Source organism: Phasianus colchicus, chromosome 24 (genome assembly GCF_987193195.1).
Source record: "Phasianus colchicus chromosome 24, bPhaCol1.hap1.1, whole genome shotgun sequence".
NCBI lineage: Eukaryota > Metazoa > Chordata > Aves > Galliformes > Phasianidae > Phasianus > Phasianus colchicus.
In genome coordinates, this window is record NC_143459.1 from 524,343 (window position 1) to 543,149 (window position 18,807).

Sequence of the window (18,807 nt, forward strand, 5' to 3'; positions counted from 1 at the left end):
CTTACACTGGTACCAGGCAACGAGGATGAGGGTGAAATCAAGATCTAAAGAATGTTTGAGTCCTTTTGGAGCTCCGTACGGCAGACCCGACCAATTTCAGTTTAAAGGGGAAGCTCTGAGTCAATGAGGTGAAAATTATTTACGTCCTACCGGGATGCGATGCTGGAGACGGAGCAGCCCGTGGCCTCGCTGGGTTTTTCTCTTGAGGACGGGGTTACACACACACCTACAGGACGCTCTCCTGCTGTGTCATGAGGATCAGAGCAAGCCCCATTGCTGTCTGAACTCTTCAAACCACAGAGGTAAGGTTCCTCAGCACAGCTGGATCCACTCCTAGTCCCAGATGCGTTCAGGAGTTTGTGACTAAGGGATCCTACGTGCACAATCAAAGATATAACCTTAGTGAAGCTGACAAAGCAAAGGATCTCTGTGCAGGTGTGACCTCGAGGCATCCCTGCTCAAGAACAGAGCTTGTCCTGCAGCCTGCTGCTGTGCAGGAGAGCTTAAGAGGTGCTTGTGCTGCTCTCTATTTTGGTGGTAAGATGATTGACCCATTGCTGTGCTTTGTTTTTAGGCACATGCTCAATTGGCCCTCAGCTGTTGAGCCAGAGGTCTGCTGTGAGTTCTTTCAGCGTCCCAGATTGAGACGGTTTTGTGATCGCTAACCTGATTTAGCCAGGAGTGTTGCTCACTGTCTTCCTGTGCCAGGCTGAGGGAGGAAGGTGGGAGAAAGGAAGAAAGAAAGGGAGAGAAGGGAGCGCACCATCATACTGGCTTTGCTGGGAAGGAAGCCTGGTAAGAGCAGTGCTGCTGGTCTGAGTCCCAGCTGGCTTTTACCCCTAGGCAGTGCCCTGCAGGTGGGCTGGTGAGGGTTTGGCAGGGATTGCTGCATTCCCTCACACCTCTCCTGCCTTTTGTTCCTCTTGTCCCAGCAGTTTAACATCTGCCTGCAGCAGAGCAGCAACTGGCCACAGCATGTCGATCTCAGGCAGGGGCTTGGGGAAGCAGCCAGGAGAGGGCAAGGAGCAAGAGATGGGAGTGCAGGGTGAGAGTGAGGTGTCCTCAGCCATCGTCTGTGTGCTGGGAACAAAGAAGCCGCAGGGACGGGAGTTTCTCTCCTCTCCAAGCTGCTTCCCTGGGCCTTGGCTGTTCCCGGCAAGGAGCACTTGCAGGAGCCCGTACCTTTTACAGAGGTGGCCGTGTATTTCAGCAGGGAGGAGTGGGCCCCACGTCATTTTCAGAGACGCCAAAGGCGTGCTGGGCTCCAAAGGAAGTCGGTATGTGTTGGGCCAGTGTCATTCAGAATTGAATCAGGGACACGCTGACATGCACCAGAGTGGGCTCATGCTTGACATCTTGTAAACAGGGTTGAAAAGAAACCTCAAAATAAACACACGCAGCCTTTGTAAACCGTCCCCTCCAAAATCAACACATTTTGCACAGCCAGAGGTGCCTTCCCAGTCTTCTGCCTGTTGGCAGCTTTACTTCCTCTGTTTTTTCTTCAGATCACAGCAGAGTGAGTCTGCCTGCGTCAGCGGAAGAGCTGCCTTCGGGGAGGTGCAGATGCAGTCAGCCGTTGTGGAATTCATCTTGAACCGCTCAGATGTCCTCTTCCGCTCCAAATCCAGCCCGCTCATTGGAGATAGAGCGAGTGAGTGTCTTCCTCCATTAGCTTTAGCTTGATCAGACACCTTGATCAAGTTCAGATCTCCCCCAAGGTACTTGACATATGCTTCTACTGTTGAGGAGACAACAGACTTCTGGGCTGATATAAGAATATGGCAAATGTGGCTACCAGTATCTTTCCGGGAAGCCAGGGATGCTCTACGAGAACACATGAAAGTGTGGCTGAAAGTTTGGCTGCTGCTGTTAGATCCTCACATTGACAGGCTGTACAGAGTAACTTAAATCCGTCCCCCTACTCTCTCTTTTCTTTCTAAAATCACTTTCTTCAGTGCTTCTGTGTGCTTTTGCACTTGAGCTATCTTGCAGTACGACACAATGCATGATCTGTTGATCCTTACAAGCATCTTAGAAGACAAATAGCAAGCAGCAGATTTAAAGAAAGCTCTTGGTATTCATTAGCGTTGATGCTGAGAAACAGAGTCTTGCACTTAATGTGAGATACTCTGACAGCTGCTTTCCTGGTTGTTTCTTCTGCGCAGCGTCTATAGGTTAATCAGCAGGGCTGTCCAGCTGCATGGCAAAGACTGCACGGGCCCTGCAGCTGTTGCCCAGTTCTCCGCCTGCACTGCAGAGTTGAGCTTAGGTGCTAAGAGTGAGGAAATAACTGCAACGTGTTTGTGCCCAGCCCTGGAACCTACAGCTTTCCTTGAGTAACTGCTAAGACCGGAAGCGCACCTGGTCCAGTGGAAAGAAACGGGCCTGCACCAGGAAGAAAGTTTCCTCTGCATGTTAGATGAGTAAGTGTGAAGAGCACAAGCAATTATTATTCCGAAGGAGCGCTAAGTTTTTTCCATCTACTTTGATACCCCGACCTTCCCATGAAATTTGCACAGTCACTGCAGTTATTGCCACTGGTGGAGTAGAGATAGCTGCTTTTCCAGAATATTTGCTGCTTCCCATTTGATACGAGCGTTGCTCTTCTTTGGATAGCACAGTTGCTGTAAGTCCAGCTTTTGTTCCTACTGGAAGGCAGTTCTTATGTCAGCAGGATGCAGGGGTTAACTTGGTTGAACAGGAACAGCCCACAGCAGGCTGAGCTCTACCAGGGGAAGATCGACATGCAAAGCACCTGAGCCATAAGATGATCCAGGCTGTAGAATGGAGCATATCACGTTGGCTCGTTGTTTAATGATTCAGACGTTCACGTTGTCTGCTTCCCCACAAGCAGAAGGGTCGGGGAATGTCACAGTGTATCAGCTAAGCTTGGCAATACTGCTGTGGCAAGGCAGCCCCTCTGAGCACAGCGTCTCAACCTGGGCCAGCCTTCAAGAGGGGACAGCATTCCCCAGCCTGCTTTAAGCCATCCCAAGTTGGTCTAGTTGGATGTCTGTGTACCATTTGGCCCGAAGCCTGGCTCACTTTTTAGGAGTTTTGGTTGCTTGCTTAAATACAGTAAGCTGCTCTCAATTATGAGTATGTCCTTTGCCATAAACGTGCCTGTGACAAAGTGGTTATTTTGACATCATCCTCCAGAGACTAGGATAACCAAGTCTTAGAAAAACACAGCACCACCCCCAGAGAGGTGATGGCCGTGCTGCTGCTTGCTGATTCTCGCTCTTATCTGTGGTTTTCCTTTACAGGATGCCGTTGTTAACTGTGGCCCAAGTCCCTGTGGGTTTCTTCTCCTCCCACAAAGCTGCTCACCCTGGAGGAGGCACAGGCACGGACACGAGGCCACAGCAGCTCTCCCGTTGTGTCAGACAGCAGAGAGATTGCAGTGGAAGAAGGCCCCGCAGCTTTCCAGGGGAAATTCCACACAGTCGTTGACTTTCCATCCAAAAGATGAAGAGGCGTTTTCTTTTGCAGCATCTATCGTAATTGTTTGGGTGGGTTTTTTTTCCATTATTAGTAAGGCAAAACTCGCTGAAACTAAGTTGCCTTCACCACAGGTGAAGTGTTGTAGCAAACTTCCACTCACTTTGGACTCCATAGGAGGACTCAACTAACTTACAACTGCCTGATGGGCTCAGTTTAGCCACACAGTGGCTTCCTTTCCTGTTGGGCAGGTCACGAGGTGTACAAAGCCATCTGATGTCTATGCTTGCCTGTACTACCTGCACCTGGAAACATCGGGGTTTTCCAGATTTCAGGACCTCGTGCCTGAGATAAATTCCGGTTCTACTCAAAGCAGAGCTGTTGGACTGACTTGCCGTTTGCTAAGACTGGGAAGAGGCGGGGCTGCTGCAGCCCCAGCCCCACCTGACAGGGGTCTCTGTAGGGACGGGCTGCTGGCTTTGTTCCGGGCACTGCAGTGCTCTGTGACCAAGAATTACCACCAGGAGCTGTTCTACCGGCTGTGCCCACACCTCGCTGGCATATGTGGCTGAGAAGCCCGTGCACGTGGCCAGCCAGGAGCTGCTGCCCTTCTGACCACCTCACTCAATAACTCCTCTCTGCGTGGGTGCACATGCTGGAAGCTATTACTCAAGGAATAATACAAAGATAAGAAATAAGCACTAAACAGGGCTTATTGTCACGAGGTAACTAGACAAGAGGAATGAAAAAATGCATGCTGTATTTTGATTACAAATACGTAAGCACAAGCCCTGTGTGGGGCCTGGTTCAGCAGTTCAGCTTGCCTTGTGCACTTTGCCTGGTCGTAGGGAGAGTGGCAGGGTCTGATGCAGTGGCGGAGTTGTATGGACGCTGTGTTTGTTGCTCCGCATCCAAAAGTGCAGCAGTTTCTGGAGAGCCAGGTGGGACCTACCTATAGGTGATGGTCCTCTCGCCACCGAGCGTCCAGTTGCCAGCAGTGGGTGAGTTCACTGGGACTTTGGGGATGGGAGGTGCCAGCCAGCAAGCCTTCAATTTCTGCGATTAAATTCAGGCTTGGAAGCGCGCTACGCTACGTGGGAAATACAGTTGGTGCAGGAAAGGGGATGTCCTTAGCCGAGGTACTGCCAAACTGAAGGAAAGCAGATGAAACTGGAGATCTATCAACAAAAATGTAAGCAGGTGACACTTGACTTGGCAGGTTTGTGGGAAGGTCAGCTTCCCCATGTTTGTATTTCAGCCATCACCCTCCATACCGGAGAGGCTTTCTTTGCTCGGCTTGCTTAATTGCAGCACGTTTCGCATGCATGGATAGCCTGTGCGATAGCGCCCTTGATCCAGACCCCATTTCCACATTGCATCTCGTCCTCAATGGCCTGAGGTGTCGTGGGAGCACAGAGCTGTAAATATTTCCCTCTTGGGGTAGCTGAAGCACTATGAAAGTCTGCCAGGCGAAGCTGTGGCTGCTCCATCCCTGGAGGTGGATGGGGCTCTGGGCCGCATGACCGCGTGGGTGGCATCCCTGCCCACGGCAGTGGGGCTGGGGTTCTAAGCTCTTTACTGTCCCTTCCAACCCAAGGCATTCTATGAGTCTGCGTTTCCATGACGTAAGCACCCTGGTGCAGTGCATCACAAGAGCGGCAGCCCGCGGGGAGCCGCCACCCGGAATCTCGGAGCCGTGAGGTCACAATGCCCCGTCCTCTGACTGTGCTGTGCTGTGCCGCAGGCTTCGCTCTGTGCGACACTCACTGTGGCTGCAGCGGTGGTGTTGGAAGCATGGTGCGAGTGTGGGGGGCCATGGCCCCTGCCCGCCTTGTCCTCTTCCTCCTACTGATGGCCATGTGTTTCCGGGAGACCTGTGCTGCTCCGTGGCGAGCACCGGGAGCAGGTGGGTGGGCAGAAATGGGACCCAAACTGAGCAGCACTGGCGGCAAGAAGTCAGGCTGCGTCCCCACGGCCCTGTGCCACACTTCCCTGGGGCCTGCCTTCCACGGGGGTGGTGTTGGGCAGGGGGTGATGGGCAGCACCGCAGGAGCCGAGCGGAGCCTGTGGCAGCGCTGCTCCCCTGAGCCGGCTCCAGCCATGCCGGGCTGTGGCTCTGCTGCTTGCTGGCTGGAGCACAGCCTTCATCCTGGGAGATGTCCTGGGGAGAGCTCAAACGATGTGTGCTGGGAAAAGCGTGAGCATTTCTGCTCCAGGCTCGCGGTACTCCTGGTACCATAGATGAATGCCAGTTTCCAGCACAGAGCCCCGGCCCACAGCCCAGAGGAGGAGACAGGCGTGCTTTCCTCCAGTGCTTCAGCGTGACCTTCCTGGTCATTAGCGGCCTCCCAGGAAGAAAGCCCCGGGGGGCTGCATCTTCTTCCCTGCGGTCCATGAGGGATGTGGCACACGGCTTGGGGAGAGTACTGTGTACGCTGCCAGTGCCAGCCTACAGGTCAATCCTGGCCACTCTGCAACTTTGGAGACCTGAGTCCTTCTCCCGTGCCGTTCCACGACCCACATCCAGTGACTGAGGGAGAAGGAGATCACACCATGCAATGGGAATTGCTCTCGTCTGTTCTTGATTCTAGATGATGCGCTTGGTGCTCCCTTTGCAAATGATCGTTTGGGTCCGGATTTTGTGGCTGTGCCTGTGGGGCAACCCAGAGGTAAGTTGTGTCTGTTAACTTGGAGGCAGAAACGTTCACGCTCTCCTAGTTTACTTGGGTGCAGTTTTACTTAAGATCCTCTCAAGATCTTCCGAGCCTGTTTGTGCCTTGAAGGGCATGCACAGTGGAGCTGTGAGTATTTCTTTACTTGGAGAGCTGCCACATTTCAGTGGGAAGGTTACCGCTGCCCCTCCTCAGCTGAGAGAGCCCAGAGCTTTGTATTTGGGCCGTGGCATTCCCTGGCCCACCGCCAGAGCCTACAGGTCACTCAGGGAAAAGGAGGCCCCCACACGTGCTGGAAGCTCTCCTCACCTGTGTCTGATCACACTTGTGCCTGCAGGCCCTGCTGGTGAATCAACAGAAGAGGATCCTGTCTATGAATCTGAGGGGGATGCTGGAGGTAAGTCACCAGGTTTCATTTCCTTGCTATTAGATGATATTTGGCTGGGATAGTTCAGCAAGGCAGTAGCGTACCGAAGCCTAGGTTTAATCCAGTCCGTGCGGTTGAGGTTAGAGCTGGGGTGAGCTCCAGGAGGGCGTTCCTCTGGGCAGTTCTGCACGGGGTTAGTTGTGTATGACGGTGGTGCTCCTGCAGGCAGCCAGGAACTGTTTCCAAGGTGCTCCTGTGCGGAAGGGAGAGAATAGTGTTGCTAAGGAATTCCCGGCATTAATTGCATCCTGTGTCATTCTGCCTGGAAGGATGTTTAATGGGAGTTGTTCTGTCCTGCGTTTGTTTGCAGACATGACTGGAGCAGGCGATCCAGGATCCGCTCTGAGCTCTGGGCCCGAAACTCTGGAGGATGGCATGGGTAAGTCATGGCTTTGTAATTCCTGCGAGAGCTTTCATTGCCCATTTCAGTGCCGTTTCATGGCACGATCCCCCATATGCTCTGCTACTCAGTGATGCTGTAGTGTATGAGTGAAACTTTTCACGGGTCTCTGGTTGCAGAAGTGCCCCCATGGATGTCTTTGCCCGGTCGTTCGTTTCCTCCCGCGCTGGAGCCCAGCTGGAATCCCAGCGGTGAGTAGTTTGTCTTTACTGACTCCGCTGACTCACCGCTGGTCTCCAAAACTTCATGCACGTGATATTTGACTTCGTACATTCTGTACAGGTCCGGAAAGAGGAAAGGATGAACCCAGAAGAGGAAGATACTCCCCGGGCTCATCCCGTCTCCTAAAGGATCTGCTGAAGGAAATGGAGAAGGCAGCGCGTGGTAGGTATACGTCAGTGTGTTCACCGTGAGACCTGGGAAGCTGAGGTCTGACGTTCATGTGTGGACAAGCCGTAGCCTGCACAGCAGGAAGGGATCGCGCAGAGCCGTGCTGCGGTGGTGTTCCATGTAACGCCTTGCAGGCACTGTCGAGCACCAGAGATGGTCTGCTGCCACTCTGCATCCAGCCGAGACCCAGCGGCAGCTGCTCCCCCAGCACGACCATTACTTGTCAGAGCTGCTTTGTGCAGACGCTGGCACCCAGATGGCACACAGATGGCGAGTGCCGTGCTTCTGTTCATACAAAGCCCTCTGTGCAGCTGAGCAAGTTGAAGGCAGGAGGAGCATCCCGATCAGGGATGGCTGCCTTTGCTAATGCTGGAAATGAGCTGGAGACGCTGATTCTGAAGGTGCTTGTGCTGGAGCTTGAATTTCAGCCTGCAGATAGCTGGCTGTGGTGGGTGGAACGTGATGGGTGGTGACGCTCACAGCACAGGGTGTGAGGGCCTTGCGTAGGAGCTGATTCCTGAGGAGGCATGAGAGGGTCGGCACCCTCCAGTTCCTGGGAGGGCCCAAATGCCCTTGGGCAACGGAGGGGGTGACAGTGGATGCGGGGGGCTGGGACCAGCAGACTTTGCCTGAGCTCGGGATTGGAGTAGCTCAGTTCCCGATGAGAGCACATCACGTCCAAGCTTACTGTCCTGCTTTCCTTCTAAAGGAACTGACCAAGAAACTGAGCAGGATGCACTGCAGGAAGGCAGCCATCCCACACTGCCGGTCTCGGACAGTGGAACGCAGGCAGCACCAACAACTGGCATGCCAGGTAATTTCTGTCCCGCGCTCATCCAGCGTCACTAACCAGAGTCGCTGTGTGCCTGCAGGCTCTTGCTGCCTGCCCTTGCACACCAGGTCAGCAGCCAAACCTGGGCGTGTGAGCACAGAGCACGTGTAAAAGAAGCCAGGGATGGCTCTCTGAAAATGGCTGGCCTCAGTGGGGTGTGGAGAGTTGTTCCAGCGGCGTGCCAGAGAAGGTACTTGCAGACCTCTGTGACGCTGCTCAGCTCCCACCACTCGCAGTTCCCAGAGAGTTGTGAGCTTTGCCCTTTTGCAACAAAGCCACCCGAGGGCGATGAGCGGGGTCCTGTGTGGCAGGAGCCTGCAGGAGTGTTTCTCCCCTGGGCTGGCTCCGGCTGTGCCCTGCGCTGGCTGCCGCCCGTCCTTGAGCCCGGGGGGTGTCCTGCGGGAGAGCTCAGGACACACGCGCTGGGGAAAGCGTGAGGGATTCTGCTCTGCAGTGCTCCCCACAGACAAAGCGCAGATCCCAGGGCACAGCCCTCGGCCCAGAGGAAGACACGGGTAGTGCCTGTGCAGCCTCTCCCTACCCAACGAGAGGTGGAAGCGATCCTACTTGTCCCCTGGTGCTTAGGCACCAGAGGCAGAGGCACCCGCTAGTGAAGCTCTCTTGGGTCCGTGAAGCACACTGAGAGATCATCTGTAGCGCAGGTGAAGGTAACGTGGGACATTGTCTCGTTTCTTCCAGGGATGAATGCCGGGAAAAGCACAGAGGCTGCTGTTCACAAATCTGTGCGGAAGCGCCACATCGCAGCCATGGTGATGTTCTCAGCTGTGCTGCTGTCTGCGCTGGTGCTGGCCTGTGGTGCTGTGATATGGATGTGCAAAAAATACCCGTGAGTTGGCTTTTCCCCAAAACACCTGATTGCTGCATTTGGCAACGAAGCATTTGTAGTGCCAGGATCCTGGACGGCCAAATCAGCTGCTGGACTTACGTTGCCAAGTCTTTCAAGTTTCCGCTTATTTCCTGTCAGTGAGTAGTGCTTTCTGAAACTCCTTCTCACAGAGTGTGCAAGAGAGAAGAGAAAGCAGCAGAACCAGCTCATCCTGAGACCAACTAGGAGCGAGTTCCAACCGGAGGTGAGGGCAGAATGGAGCTGGGAGAGGCAACAAAAGAGACTCTTGCCCCATCAAACAAGAATCTCAGCAATAGTTCCGGTCCATTCCATTCTGCCATCCAAGAGGCCAAAGGTCTTCAAAGTCATCTGGAAGGCCTGGAGCGTGAACTCAGAGCCGCGAAAGAGGTCCACGGGAACAGTCCTGAGTGCTGCTTTCTGTCAGCGGACGGCCCTGAAAGTGAGAGCGGAGAATCAGCAGCAGAGCTTTTGTCCTTCATCCTGCACTCTCCAGGACAAGTGTCACCAATAATTTGAAGATTCTTAGCTCGCCATAGCTACAACCCTGTTGAGGGTCCTGATGAGGACCCAGAAAGCGAGCTTCCTCCGAGCACCGGACAATACGTTAACGTCTTTGGAGATGTGGATGAGGATGGCTGGTTCAGGGAGAGCTGACAGATGGCACGGGAGGACTGGTCCCTTCCAGTCTGGTTGCAGAGGTTTCAGATGATGAACTAGATACACCTCAAGTTCCTGACAGAATTCCTGCATTACTCCGTCTGCAAGACCAGCCCCTGCTCCACTCGATGTTCCGGTGGAGCGTGTGCAGGATGTGGATGAGCTCCTTCAAACCAAAACCAAAACCAAATCCAATTAAACACCCACAATAAAACAATCAAACAAACAAAAAACCCTACGCTGTTCTTTTTCTTGGATAAACGGCTGTTTATGAGGGTGGATAGTGATAGGACATGGAGGAGTGGTTTTAGACCGAGACAGGGGAGGATTAGGCTAGATATTAGGAGGAAGTTTTTTCACACAGAGGGTGGTGGAGCACTGGAGCAGGCTGCCCAAGGAGGTTGTGGATGCCCCATCCCCAGAAGCATTCAAGGCCAGGCTGGAGGTGGCTCTGGGCAGCCTGGGCTAGTGGTAGCCTGGTTGGTGACCCTACAAGTAGCAGGCGGGTTGAAAGTAGATGAGCACTGTGGTCCTTTTCAACCCAGGCCTTTATATGATTCCATGATTATATGATTGTATCAGACGTCGGGGCAGTAATGTGGAAGAAACAAGCCTTGAAGTTAAGCTTGGTTTGCTCTGCCCCTCGTACACCTGATAATTGCACCCCTTGCTTGGCAGATGGCCTTTCTGTGGGGTGTAGACGAGGAAAGGGGAGGAGGAGAATAAAGCAGCAGTTTTGTCCCAGAGCTTTTGTTTCACTGGGGTCTGGCCCTGCTTTCTGAAACTAAGAGACAGCGTGTGGAAGAAGGACAGGGAGAGGTGCAAGGAGGTTTTGTTCTTGGTGCTGACTCCAGCCTGCTGCTTGCTGCTGGGAAAGGCATGCTTGGCTCCAAGGGAGGATGTATGGTGGAGAGCCAGCAGCTGGCAGGTTTGGGATCCCCAGGATGCCCAGCAACAAAGGGCAACAGCCCAAGCAAGAGCTGGGGTGATTTGTTTTTAAACTGCATCCACTTACGTCCTGTCCCGCTGCATCTGCCATATGTCTCCCCGTTTCCTTTAGGGTCCCCCGAAAGGTGTTCTCCGTTTTGCAGTTTTGCCTGATTTTCTCATCTCCTCGGGGCGTTGCAGCATTGAGAGGAAGGTCTTCCCTCTCTCCTTCCCTCTGCAAAATCATTGCAATTGCTGAGCGCCCCCTCGTGTTGTGACACACACCATGTCTAGTTGCATCACGAGTTAGAAAGCGACTTCTTTTTCCTCTCTTCCTGAATTTCCCTGTTTTCCCTCTGCTTTGGGGAAAGTCCTTCTGTTGCGGACGTCACCCCTTGCAGAGCTGTGACTGCAGTGCCCAAGCTGCAGGAGCAGAAGCATTTCAGGTGCCAAAATGGTTTACTTTCCTCGTTGCGGTGGAATGGGGTACACAGAGAAGGAGGACTTCCATTCTCGGGGTGGATGTGCACATGGGAAGGCGCGCAGGGTGGGCTCTGTCTTGGCCAGTTCAGCCAGCAGCTGTATCCAAGTGGCAAAAGCAATGCCCTCTGTCCCATGCCACCTTTGCACAAACTGGGACCAACTCAGCCATGCAGACAGAGCTCTCAGGGTAACAAGCAGCCCTACGGATCTCCATGTGCAGGGTTGTTAAGCATTATTGGTTTTTCACATTGGCATCCAAAGTTTGAGGCACTGCGTGCTGCCAAGATAGCTGGCTGCTCCACTTGGAGCTGTGTACACCGAAGCTCTTTTCCCGTGTTTCTACAGAAATATACACAGCTTGAGGTATAAGCAAGAGGAGCTGGAAGGGTTAGCTTGGCTCCCGAGCTACATCAGCAGCAGAATAAATGAGGCGTGGTGGGAAGGGTCCTGTGACTGGTGTGCTGTGTGTGATGGATGGCTCTGGGCCCTCCAGGACAGATGAGCAGGACAGGTGAGATGGAGTGGCGTTGCTGTATGTAGCGGTGGGCTGGGCTGGACGGAGCTTATAGTTGGCAGTGACACGGTTGAGACACTCTGGGTCTGGATTAAGGGACAAGTGGATGTCAGTGTGGGAGTCTAGTATAAGCCACCCGGCTAGGACAATGATACCAATGAATTATTCTTCAAGGAATTAAGGGATATCTCTGGAACAGCCTCACTTGCCCTGATGGGTGACCAGCTTCCCAGACGGTAAGGAGGGGTACCACACAGCCAAAAAGCAGGGCCGGGAAATCCCTAAAGCATGTTGATGATAACTTCTTGGCACATGCACTGAGTGCCAGGTGGGAAAGGTGCTGCCTTAAATTTGTTGCTTGTAATCTGAAGGGGTCTAGCAGGTGAAGTGGCAGCAGGTGGCCGTCTTGGCTACAATGATCATGAAGCAGCCCAGTTAAGCTGAAGAACGCTGCAGTCCTCGTAATTCATGTTCTTAGGGAGCCTGGTGCTAAATGATGTGCAGATGATCCGATTCGGGGTCAGGGCTCTGTACGCAGAAGAGCAGCTCCCTCGCTGCGATCTGTTGAGAGTCAGTCCCCAGCACTGAGGATGCACCAACAGCCCCAGCATAGACTGAAACTGCAAGCAGACAATCCTGCTAAAGCATGTGAAGTGCGAAGCTGAAGGGAGAGCTCATTGTGGTTCTACCTCCTGCTCACATTCCTCACGTGATGAAGTGCAAAACCAAGCAAAATAAGAAGGAATTCATTGGGTATTTTATGTACCTTACTACCATCAATCAAATGTGGCAGTAGAAAGAGCAGATGTTTTACTGTTAAGAACTGATGTCGGGTACTCTCCCCTGCACTCCCCTTTCCCTAAATGTTCCTTAAAACGAAGGGCAAAGAAGATCTGTTCTCATCCTCTGCCCCCTTCCTTCCACCCAGCTCGCCTGAAATCACCTTTAAGCGCTCGTGTAGATTTCCAATGTGCTCCTTCTTGTCTTTCTGTCTTCTTCTTAAACCCCCCTTTCCTCCTGGCAACGTTCGGGGTGCGTTTGAACACTGGTTCCAGCTCCAGGGCCTAAAGCCACAGCCATAGCACAAGAGGCCAGCACCAGCCCTGGGGCTTAAAGCTACATCCACAGCCAGAAAGACTGGCACGGGCAATGAGGCCTAAAGCCAAAGCCTGAGAGGCCAGCACCGACCCCAAGGCCTTAAGCCACAGCCAGGGATGCTGACACTGGCCATGGGGCTTAAAGCCACAGCCACAGCCAGACAGGCCAGTACCAGCCCTAGGACTAAAGCCACAGCCACAGTTAGAGAGGCTGGCACTTGCCACGGGGCCTAAAGCCCCAGCCCCAGCCCATGAGGCTGGCACTGGCCCTGGGGCACAAAGCCACAGCCCAGGAGGCCAGCTTTGGCCCCAAGGCCTAAAGCCACAGTCAGAGGCCAGCACCGGCCCTGGGACATACAGATGTGCATTCCTATTGGTTCTTACTAGTTCCCTGGGACTCCATTGACCGCGATGAGGCCATATTGGTCTTTACTGGTTATTATTTGGCTGCACAAGAGTCATCTTCACTTCTCCATTATTTTTACTTCAAATAACCCCATTACCATTCTGTCTTCTTCTTAAATCCCCTTTTCCTCCCAGTGATGTTCAGGATGCTTTTGATCCAACCTTGCCGAAATCTTTGCTTGATTCTATTTTTTTCCCCTCCTTTTATCATTACGAAAACAAAGAAACAAATAAAGAGGATTTCCCCCCAGCCACACATACCCGTTTCCCACCAGCCCAGGCAGCTGGAGAGCCCAGAGCTCCAGCAACGACACCTGCAAAGAAATCTGCTTCTTCCCATCTCGTTCCTGTCTCTTCCAAATATTTGGAGCAGCATTCAAACATATGTTTGGTGATTGGTAGGACCTGACTTTTGGTGGATGACTGCAACGCTGCCTTGGCTTCCTTGCTCTTTGCACTGCTCGCCAGTGCCTATGGAGAAGTTCTGAGTTGTGATCTTCAGTGATGGCAGCGAGTCTCAGTGCTGGTGGAGCGCTGGCCCACTGTGGTGCCCAGCAAAGTATTCACCAGCTCTGTTCGATGACTCCCCAGGCAAGTGAAGTTCCTCACCCTGACCATCAAGTGGGAGAATAAAGCCTTGACCGTGCTTGCAGCAGTGGGGCTGATTCCTCAACCCCCTAAGCCTGCTGCAAAAGGAGGTGGGTAGCTGCTATCCAGCTATCAAGCTGGCATGGGGAAAAAGGATTGGGAGGACACAGAGCAGGGCTCACGGTCATGAGATTGGAGTGCCTTATGAAGGCACAACAGGCTGGGTCTATCTTGCTTACTCATGGGGATGGCCCAGCTGGCATCTTTAGGGCCCCACTTGAGTGCTGGGTGTAGAAACATTACTGCTTCCTGGGGCTTTAGTGGGAAGAACTGCACTCTTCCATGCTCAAAAAAGGCATGTCCAGAGTGCTTCCAGCCCAGAGATGCGCATGTAAATAAATCCAGAGTAAGGAGAGCAGGTTTGGAGGAATCCAGGGAGGCAGACTGCTGCAAGGCAGCCGATCACACTTCTCACATACTCTGCGTGTCACTTGTCTTCCTCTTCTTCCGCGCCTTCCCCGGATGGAGAAGATTTGTTATGACTGCAGGATAGGCTAAGTCATCTTCAGTGGGATCAAAGACAGAGAGAGCTAAGGAAGGCTCCTCTCGGGAAAAACAACACTGCACTGCAATAGTGACAAGGTAGGTTAGTTAATAGCAATCTCCTCAAGTGTGGAGAAGGAGGCAGAAGATGGATAATAGCTTGTTTATGAAATGATTTAGTGGCAGAACTGGTACTTTTACCAGATGCATTTTGTTGCTAGATTTGTGACCCCATTTCAAGACAGTTCTGTCTATGACCAGGTTTTGCTGTAGAAACTTTGAGGTTGCTGCTACCCGGAGATGGAGGTTGGTCCAATGCTGGAGATGGAAAGAGTTTTAGAAACGTGTTTAGAAAACACACGCTTATAGCGTGGTGTAGCACAAGTGCTAAGTCACGGCCTGAACCAGTGATGGAGAACCTGGGGGAAGGCAGGGTCAACCCAGGGGAGCTCAGCAGCATGCAATGCACCTGAGTGACAGGAGGGGGTAGAGCCAGGGTCCATCCCTTCCCAGACCTCAGTTAAGGGTTGGCAGTGGAGATGAGGGTATCCCTTGCTGGACATCCCTGCCTATCTGAGGCCTTCTGAAAGTGAGCAGCTGTCATGGTTTTATGATTTTTGTTGTCAGTATCCCACATCATAACAGCATGTAAGGCATGGGGAATTAAAGAGCTAATACTCCAGTAAGGGCACTGATGGAGACAGCTGCCTGGCACCTATATGCAGTGCTGTATGATTTGAATATTGACAGATGGAGTAGCCAACTTTACGAACAACATGATGTTCAAACCGGGTTCCAGGCTCTCTTCTCAGTTCTTTACACATTTTTGGAATGCCGAGTTAGTGATCACGTTCACGCTCATGTTATCAACCTCCCTGAATGTATTCTTCTCTATTCATGTTACGTGGAAGAAGTGTTCTCCAAAACCAGAGAACATTGACTGGCACGTTGAGAATATGGAGAGGTTGATGTGTGGGGACCTGCAGCGTCATGGGATTTCACTCTTGAACACCTGTGGGATCCCTTGCTTAAAACTAAGCAAGTATTTAAGTCAGGGACGGTGCAGCGTGGAGAGATTTGATGAGGTACAACTTATTTGGGGCTTGGCTTGTGCTAACCGAGCTCTATGTAATACTATTCTGGAAAGTTTCCGAGCTGAGGTTCAAGCCAAAGGGGGAAGTCTCCAAATCAAGCCTGATCAGTCACAGGAGGTACCATTTTTGATGTCAGTTGCCCCTCTGGAGGGACAGAAATGGAAATGGGTGTCCTCGCATCCAGAACAGAAAGAAGACACAGAGGAAGTAGAGGAAGATCCTGGCCAGGGGCCGTCCCCAAAACCACCATCACTGAGAAAGGCAATGGAAAAAACTAAGAGATGTGGAGAGGAGAGTAAGGAGGAGGAAGTCACTGTTACCACTACTCGTCAAACTCTGAAGATGACTGAAATCCAAGGCTCAAGAAAGGAGTTTATTTTACATGGTGCCCTGTTGTAGTGAGGGTCTGGCGCCCGGAAGATATCGCGTTGTACGGGAAGACAGGGTCCCCCTCCCGATAGCCAATAGCGTTCAGTGCCCAGGTTATATAAGGCTGTTTCTCCCGCCAATAAACGCCATTTGCCGTCCACCACATTGGTGTCCGCGAGCCGATGGACCGAGCGACCTGGGATTGGTCGCCGTGCCGTTCCCGAACCAGGTCGCCACGCCTACGATAGGCAACAAGTGGTGCCGAAACCCGGGATTCGCCTGGACGGGTGAACGGCGGCCGGAGCGGCAGGACCAGCCCGGCGGGGAGGACGCTCCCGGACCAACAAGGAGGATGGAAGTCCTTGTGAAGGTCGTATCGCAGTTAGATAAGCAGTGGGGCATCGATTGTAAGCCCAAAGATTTTACTCTCGCTATTGCGAGGCTTTTGCGAATTGGGGTCATTGACCAGCCGGTGGATATTCTCCACCCCAAAGTGTGGGATAAATGCACTAAAGCGTTAACTGAGGAGACGATGTCCTCGGGCTGTGGGAGAAGCCTAGAGTCGTGGGGGAGGGTCGCGCGGTCCCTGCGCAGGGCCATGCGGGAGCGGGAGAGCTGGAGGGCGGCAGAGAGCCGTTTGTTGGCCACCCCGGGACTGGGAGTCGGGGCGGCCACGCGGACTTTGCACCCCTCTGATGATGACGATTACATGTCCTCTCAATCGAACCCCGACCCGCCCACGGAGGGACAGAAACGTGCTAAATCCTTCTGGGGTGGGTTAATCGAGGAGGCCAGGGCTGCCGCGGAGAAATCGGAGCCCGAGGAAATTTGGGCTCGACCGCCCCCCTATGCGCCCCAAGATGGCGCCGAGCCAGGAGAGGGAGGGCGGGGGGAGGACGCCCTTGGCGGGAACATCGAGGAGGTGTTAGATAAAGGCGGTGGGAGCGACCGGGAAGGTGAGGGGAGCGTGAGTGAAGGGTGGAAAGCCAATCAGAGCGGCCGTCTGAAGAAAAGCCGCTGTGGGGCGAACATCCCGCCGAGCAGAGGGCGGGACGAACCAAGAGGGAGGGAACGGCCTGCCCGCAAGGGAGGCGGGCGGGGCCGGAGCCTAACAAAAAGGTACGGGAAACCGGAAGTGGCCGCTCAGTCGGGCTCTGACTCCGGGTCAGACACTAGCTGGGACGAGTGGTTCGCAATTGACTTAAACTCGGAGGAGGAGGGAATGAATACGAACAGAGTTAAGAGCCGAAATAGTCCCATCCAAATTAAAGAGAAACCGCGAGAGGGAGAAATCCCTCTTACAGACTGGATTAAAAAAAAAAAAAAAAAAAAAAAAAAAGATTGCATGTGCTGACTGGGCCCCATCGGCCGCACTAGTGTTCCTGGTCCAAGTGATGGATGAGGGACAGAGGGTCCACTCGCCGATAAACCCTAGGGATATACAAGCAATTGTTAAGGCAATTGCAGATAAAGGGCTTAACTCAGCTATGGTCTCCACCCTTATAGATGGTGTTTTTGGGGGAGACAATATGCTCCCATTTGACATAAAACAAACCTGTAGACTAATTTTTGACGGAGCAGGGATGATTGTTTTTAAACAAGAATGGGAAGATAACTGTGCAAGACAACTAGCTCAAGTAACTGGGGCGGATCACCCGCTACATGGTTCCAGCCTGCAGCGGCTGATGGGTACAGACCCAACAATGATTACCCCCCAAGCACAGGCCCTGGGCCTCCAGGCCCATGAAGTTATGACAATTACTTGTGCAGCCAGGGATGCTATTTGCACAGCCTCTAAAGTTATTGTTAAGCCATTGCCATGGTCCACCATAAGACAAAATGGAAGTGAGAGCTTTACACAATTTGTAAATTGCCTCCAGGCAGCAGTCGACTCCTCGACCCTGCCTGCGGAAGCGAAAGGCCCGGTTGCCACCAAGGCGGCCCACAAGACCGCGCCGGCCACAGGCGGCGTGACCAGCCGGCATGGTGGTGCTGCACAAGATCCGCCGCTACCGGAAATCCATGGAGCTGCTGATCCGCAAGCTGCCCTTCCAGCGCCTGGTGTGCGAGATCACGCAGGACTTCAAGACCGACCTGCGCTTCCAGAGCCCAGCTGTAGGTGAGCGAGGCCTACCTGGTGAGGCTCTTTGAGGACATCCAGCTTACCTGGCACATCCATGGGGAGTGCACCTGAGGCCACAGCCCATTCGCTTTTTTCTTCCGATTAACATCATGTTGGTAGAGCACCAACAACTGTTATAAGAATGTTCTTGTTCAGAGCACCTTATGTTTTCTATTTGAGTTTTCTATTGAAGATTGTTCTATTTGAGTTTTCTATTGAAGATTGTTATATATTGTTATATTTTACCTAATTTAATTGTGCATAGGGAGGGGGGATATGTTGTAGTGAGGGTCTGGCGCCCGGAAGATATCGCGTTGTACGGGAAGACAGGGTCCCCCTCCCGATAGCCAATAGCGTTCAGTGCCCAGGTTATATAAGGCTGTTTCTCCCGCCAATAAACGCCATTTGCCGTCCACCACATTGGTGTCCGCGAGCCGATGGACCGAGCGACCTGGGATTGGTCGCCGTGCCGTTCCCGAACCAGGTCGCCACGCCTACGATAGGCAACAGTGCCCAAACAAAACTATTGTCACCTGCTTGCTTCGGTGCTGGGACAACGGGGCCAGTAGTGTGTTTCTAGATGGTAATGAAGCTCACCAACTAGGAAGCATTGCCAGAGACTCAGCTACTGTCAGAGGGATTAGTAGATGTTTGGACAGAGTTGCCACCCTGGGAACGAGTGTTATCAGCCTTGAGGGAAAGATAGCCCTTCAAGGGTGATCTGAAGCCTGAGATGAAAAAGTGGAATACTGTCGAAAAAGGTATTCAGTCTTTGAGGGAAACAGCCGTGGTGGAAATGTTGTATGAAAAGCACTGGTCACATACTTACAGACATAACATACACATATTCAAAGTTCCACAAAAATGGGCTGGAATTCTAAGAAATTATTAACATATTGTTCCACCCTCTTGAGCATGCGTCCTAAAAATGTGGTAGGATCTCCAGCGGATGAAGGCCAGTAGTCTACTGTCGGAGAA

General features: G+C 52.8%; 1 protein-coding gene across 6 annotated transcripts; it reads left to right on the forward strand.

Annotated features, from left to right (window-relative positions):
* Positions 1 to 163: 163 nt before the first annotated feature.
* LOC149915088 (uncharacterized) lies at positions 164 to 9,909 on the forward strand. 6 transcript variants are annotated; one of them, XM_090124139.1, is made up of 11 exons: positions 170 to 302; positions 575 to 795; positions 1,506 to 1,651; positions 6,033 to 6,110; positions 6,451 to 6,510; positions 6,851 to 6,919; positions 7,060 to 7,131; positions 7,223 to 7,324; positions 8,040 to 8,144; positions 8,862 to 9,009; positions 9,180 to 9,909. In XM_090124139.1, the coding sequence occupies exons 3-11, from the start codon at positions 1,564 to 1,566 to the stop codon at positions 9,232 to 9,234; spliced, it is 777 nt and encodes a 258-aa protein (XP_089980265.1). In that variant the 5' UTR covers positions 170 to 302; positions 575 to 795; positions 1,506 to 1,563; the 3' UTR covers positions 9,235 to 9,909. The 6 variants fall into 6 exon arrangements, with proteins under 6 accessions (XP_089980266.1, XP_089980265.1, XP_089980263.1 ...); XM_090124137.1 differs by lacking the exons at positions 170 to 302; positions 575 to 795; positions 1,506 to 1,651 and adding exons at positions 1,741 to 2,423; positions 3,267 to 4,633; positions 5,186 to 5,347; XM_090124136.1 differs by lacking the exons at positions 170 to 302; positions 575 to 795; positions 1,506 to 1,651 and adding exons at positions 1,742 to 2,423; positions 3,267 to 4,442; positions 4,514 to 5,347.
* The last annotated feature ends 8,898 nt before the right edge of the window (positions 9,910 to 18,807 follow it).

Bases quoted from the DNA above. Each gene is read 5' to 3' on its own strand.
- LOC149915088 (XM_090124135.1), top strand. From the start codon at position 5,149: ATGCCCCGTCCTCTGACTGTGCTGTGCTGTGCCGCAGGCTTCGCTCTG. The intron at 5,348-6,032 runs GTGGGTGGGCAG...TCTTGATTCTAG, and splicing joins GTGGCGAGCACCGGGAGCAG to ATGATGCGCTTGGTGCTCCC. The intron at 6,111-6,450 runs GTAAGTTGTGTC...TTGTGCCTGCAG, and splicing joins GCCTGTGGGGCAACCCAGAG to GCCCTGCTGGTGAATCAACA.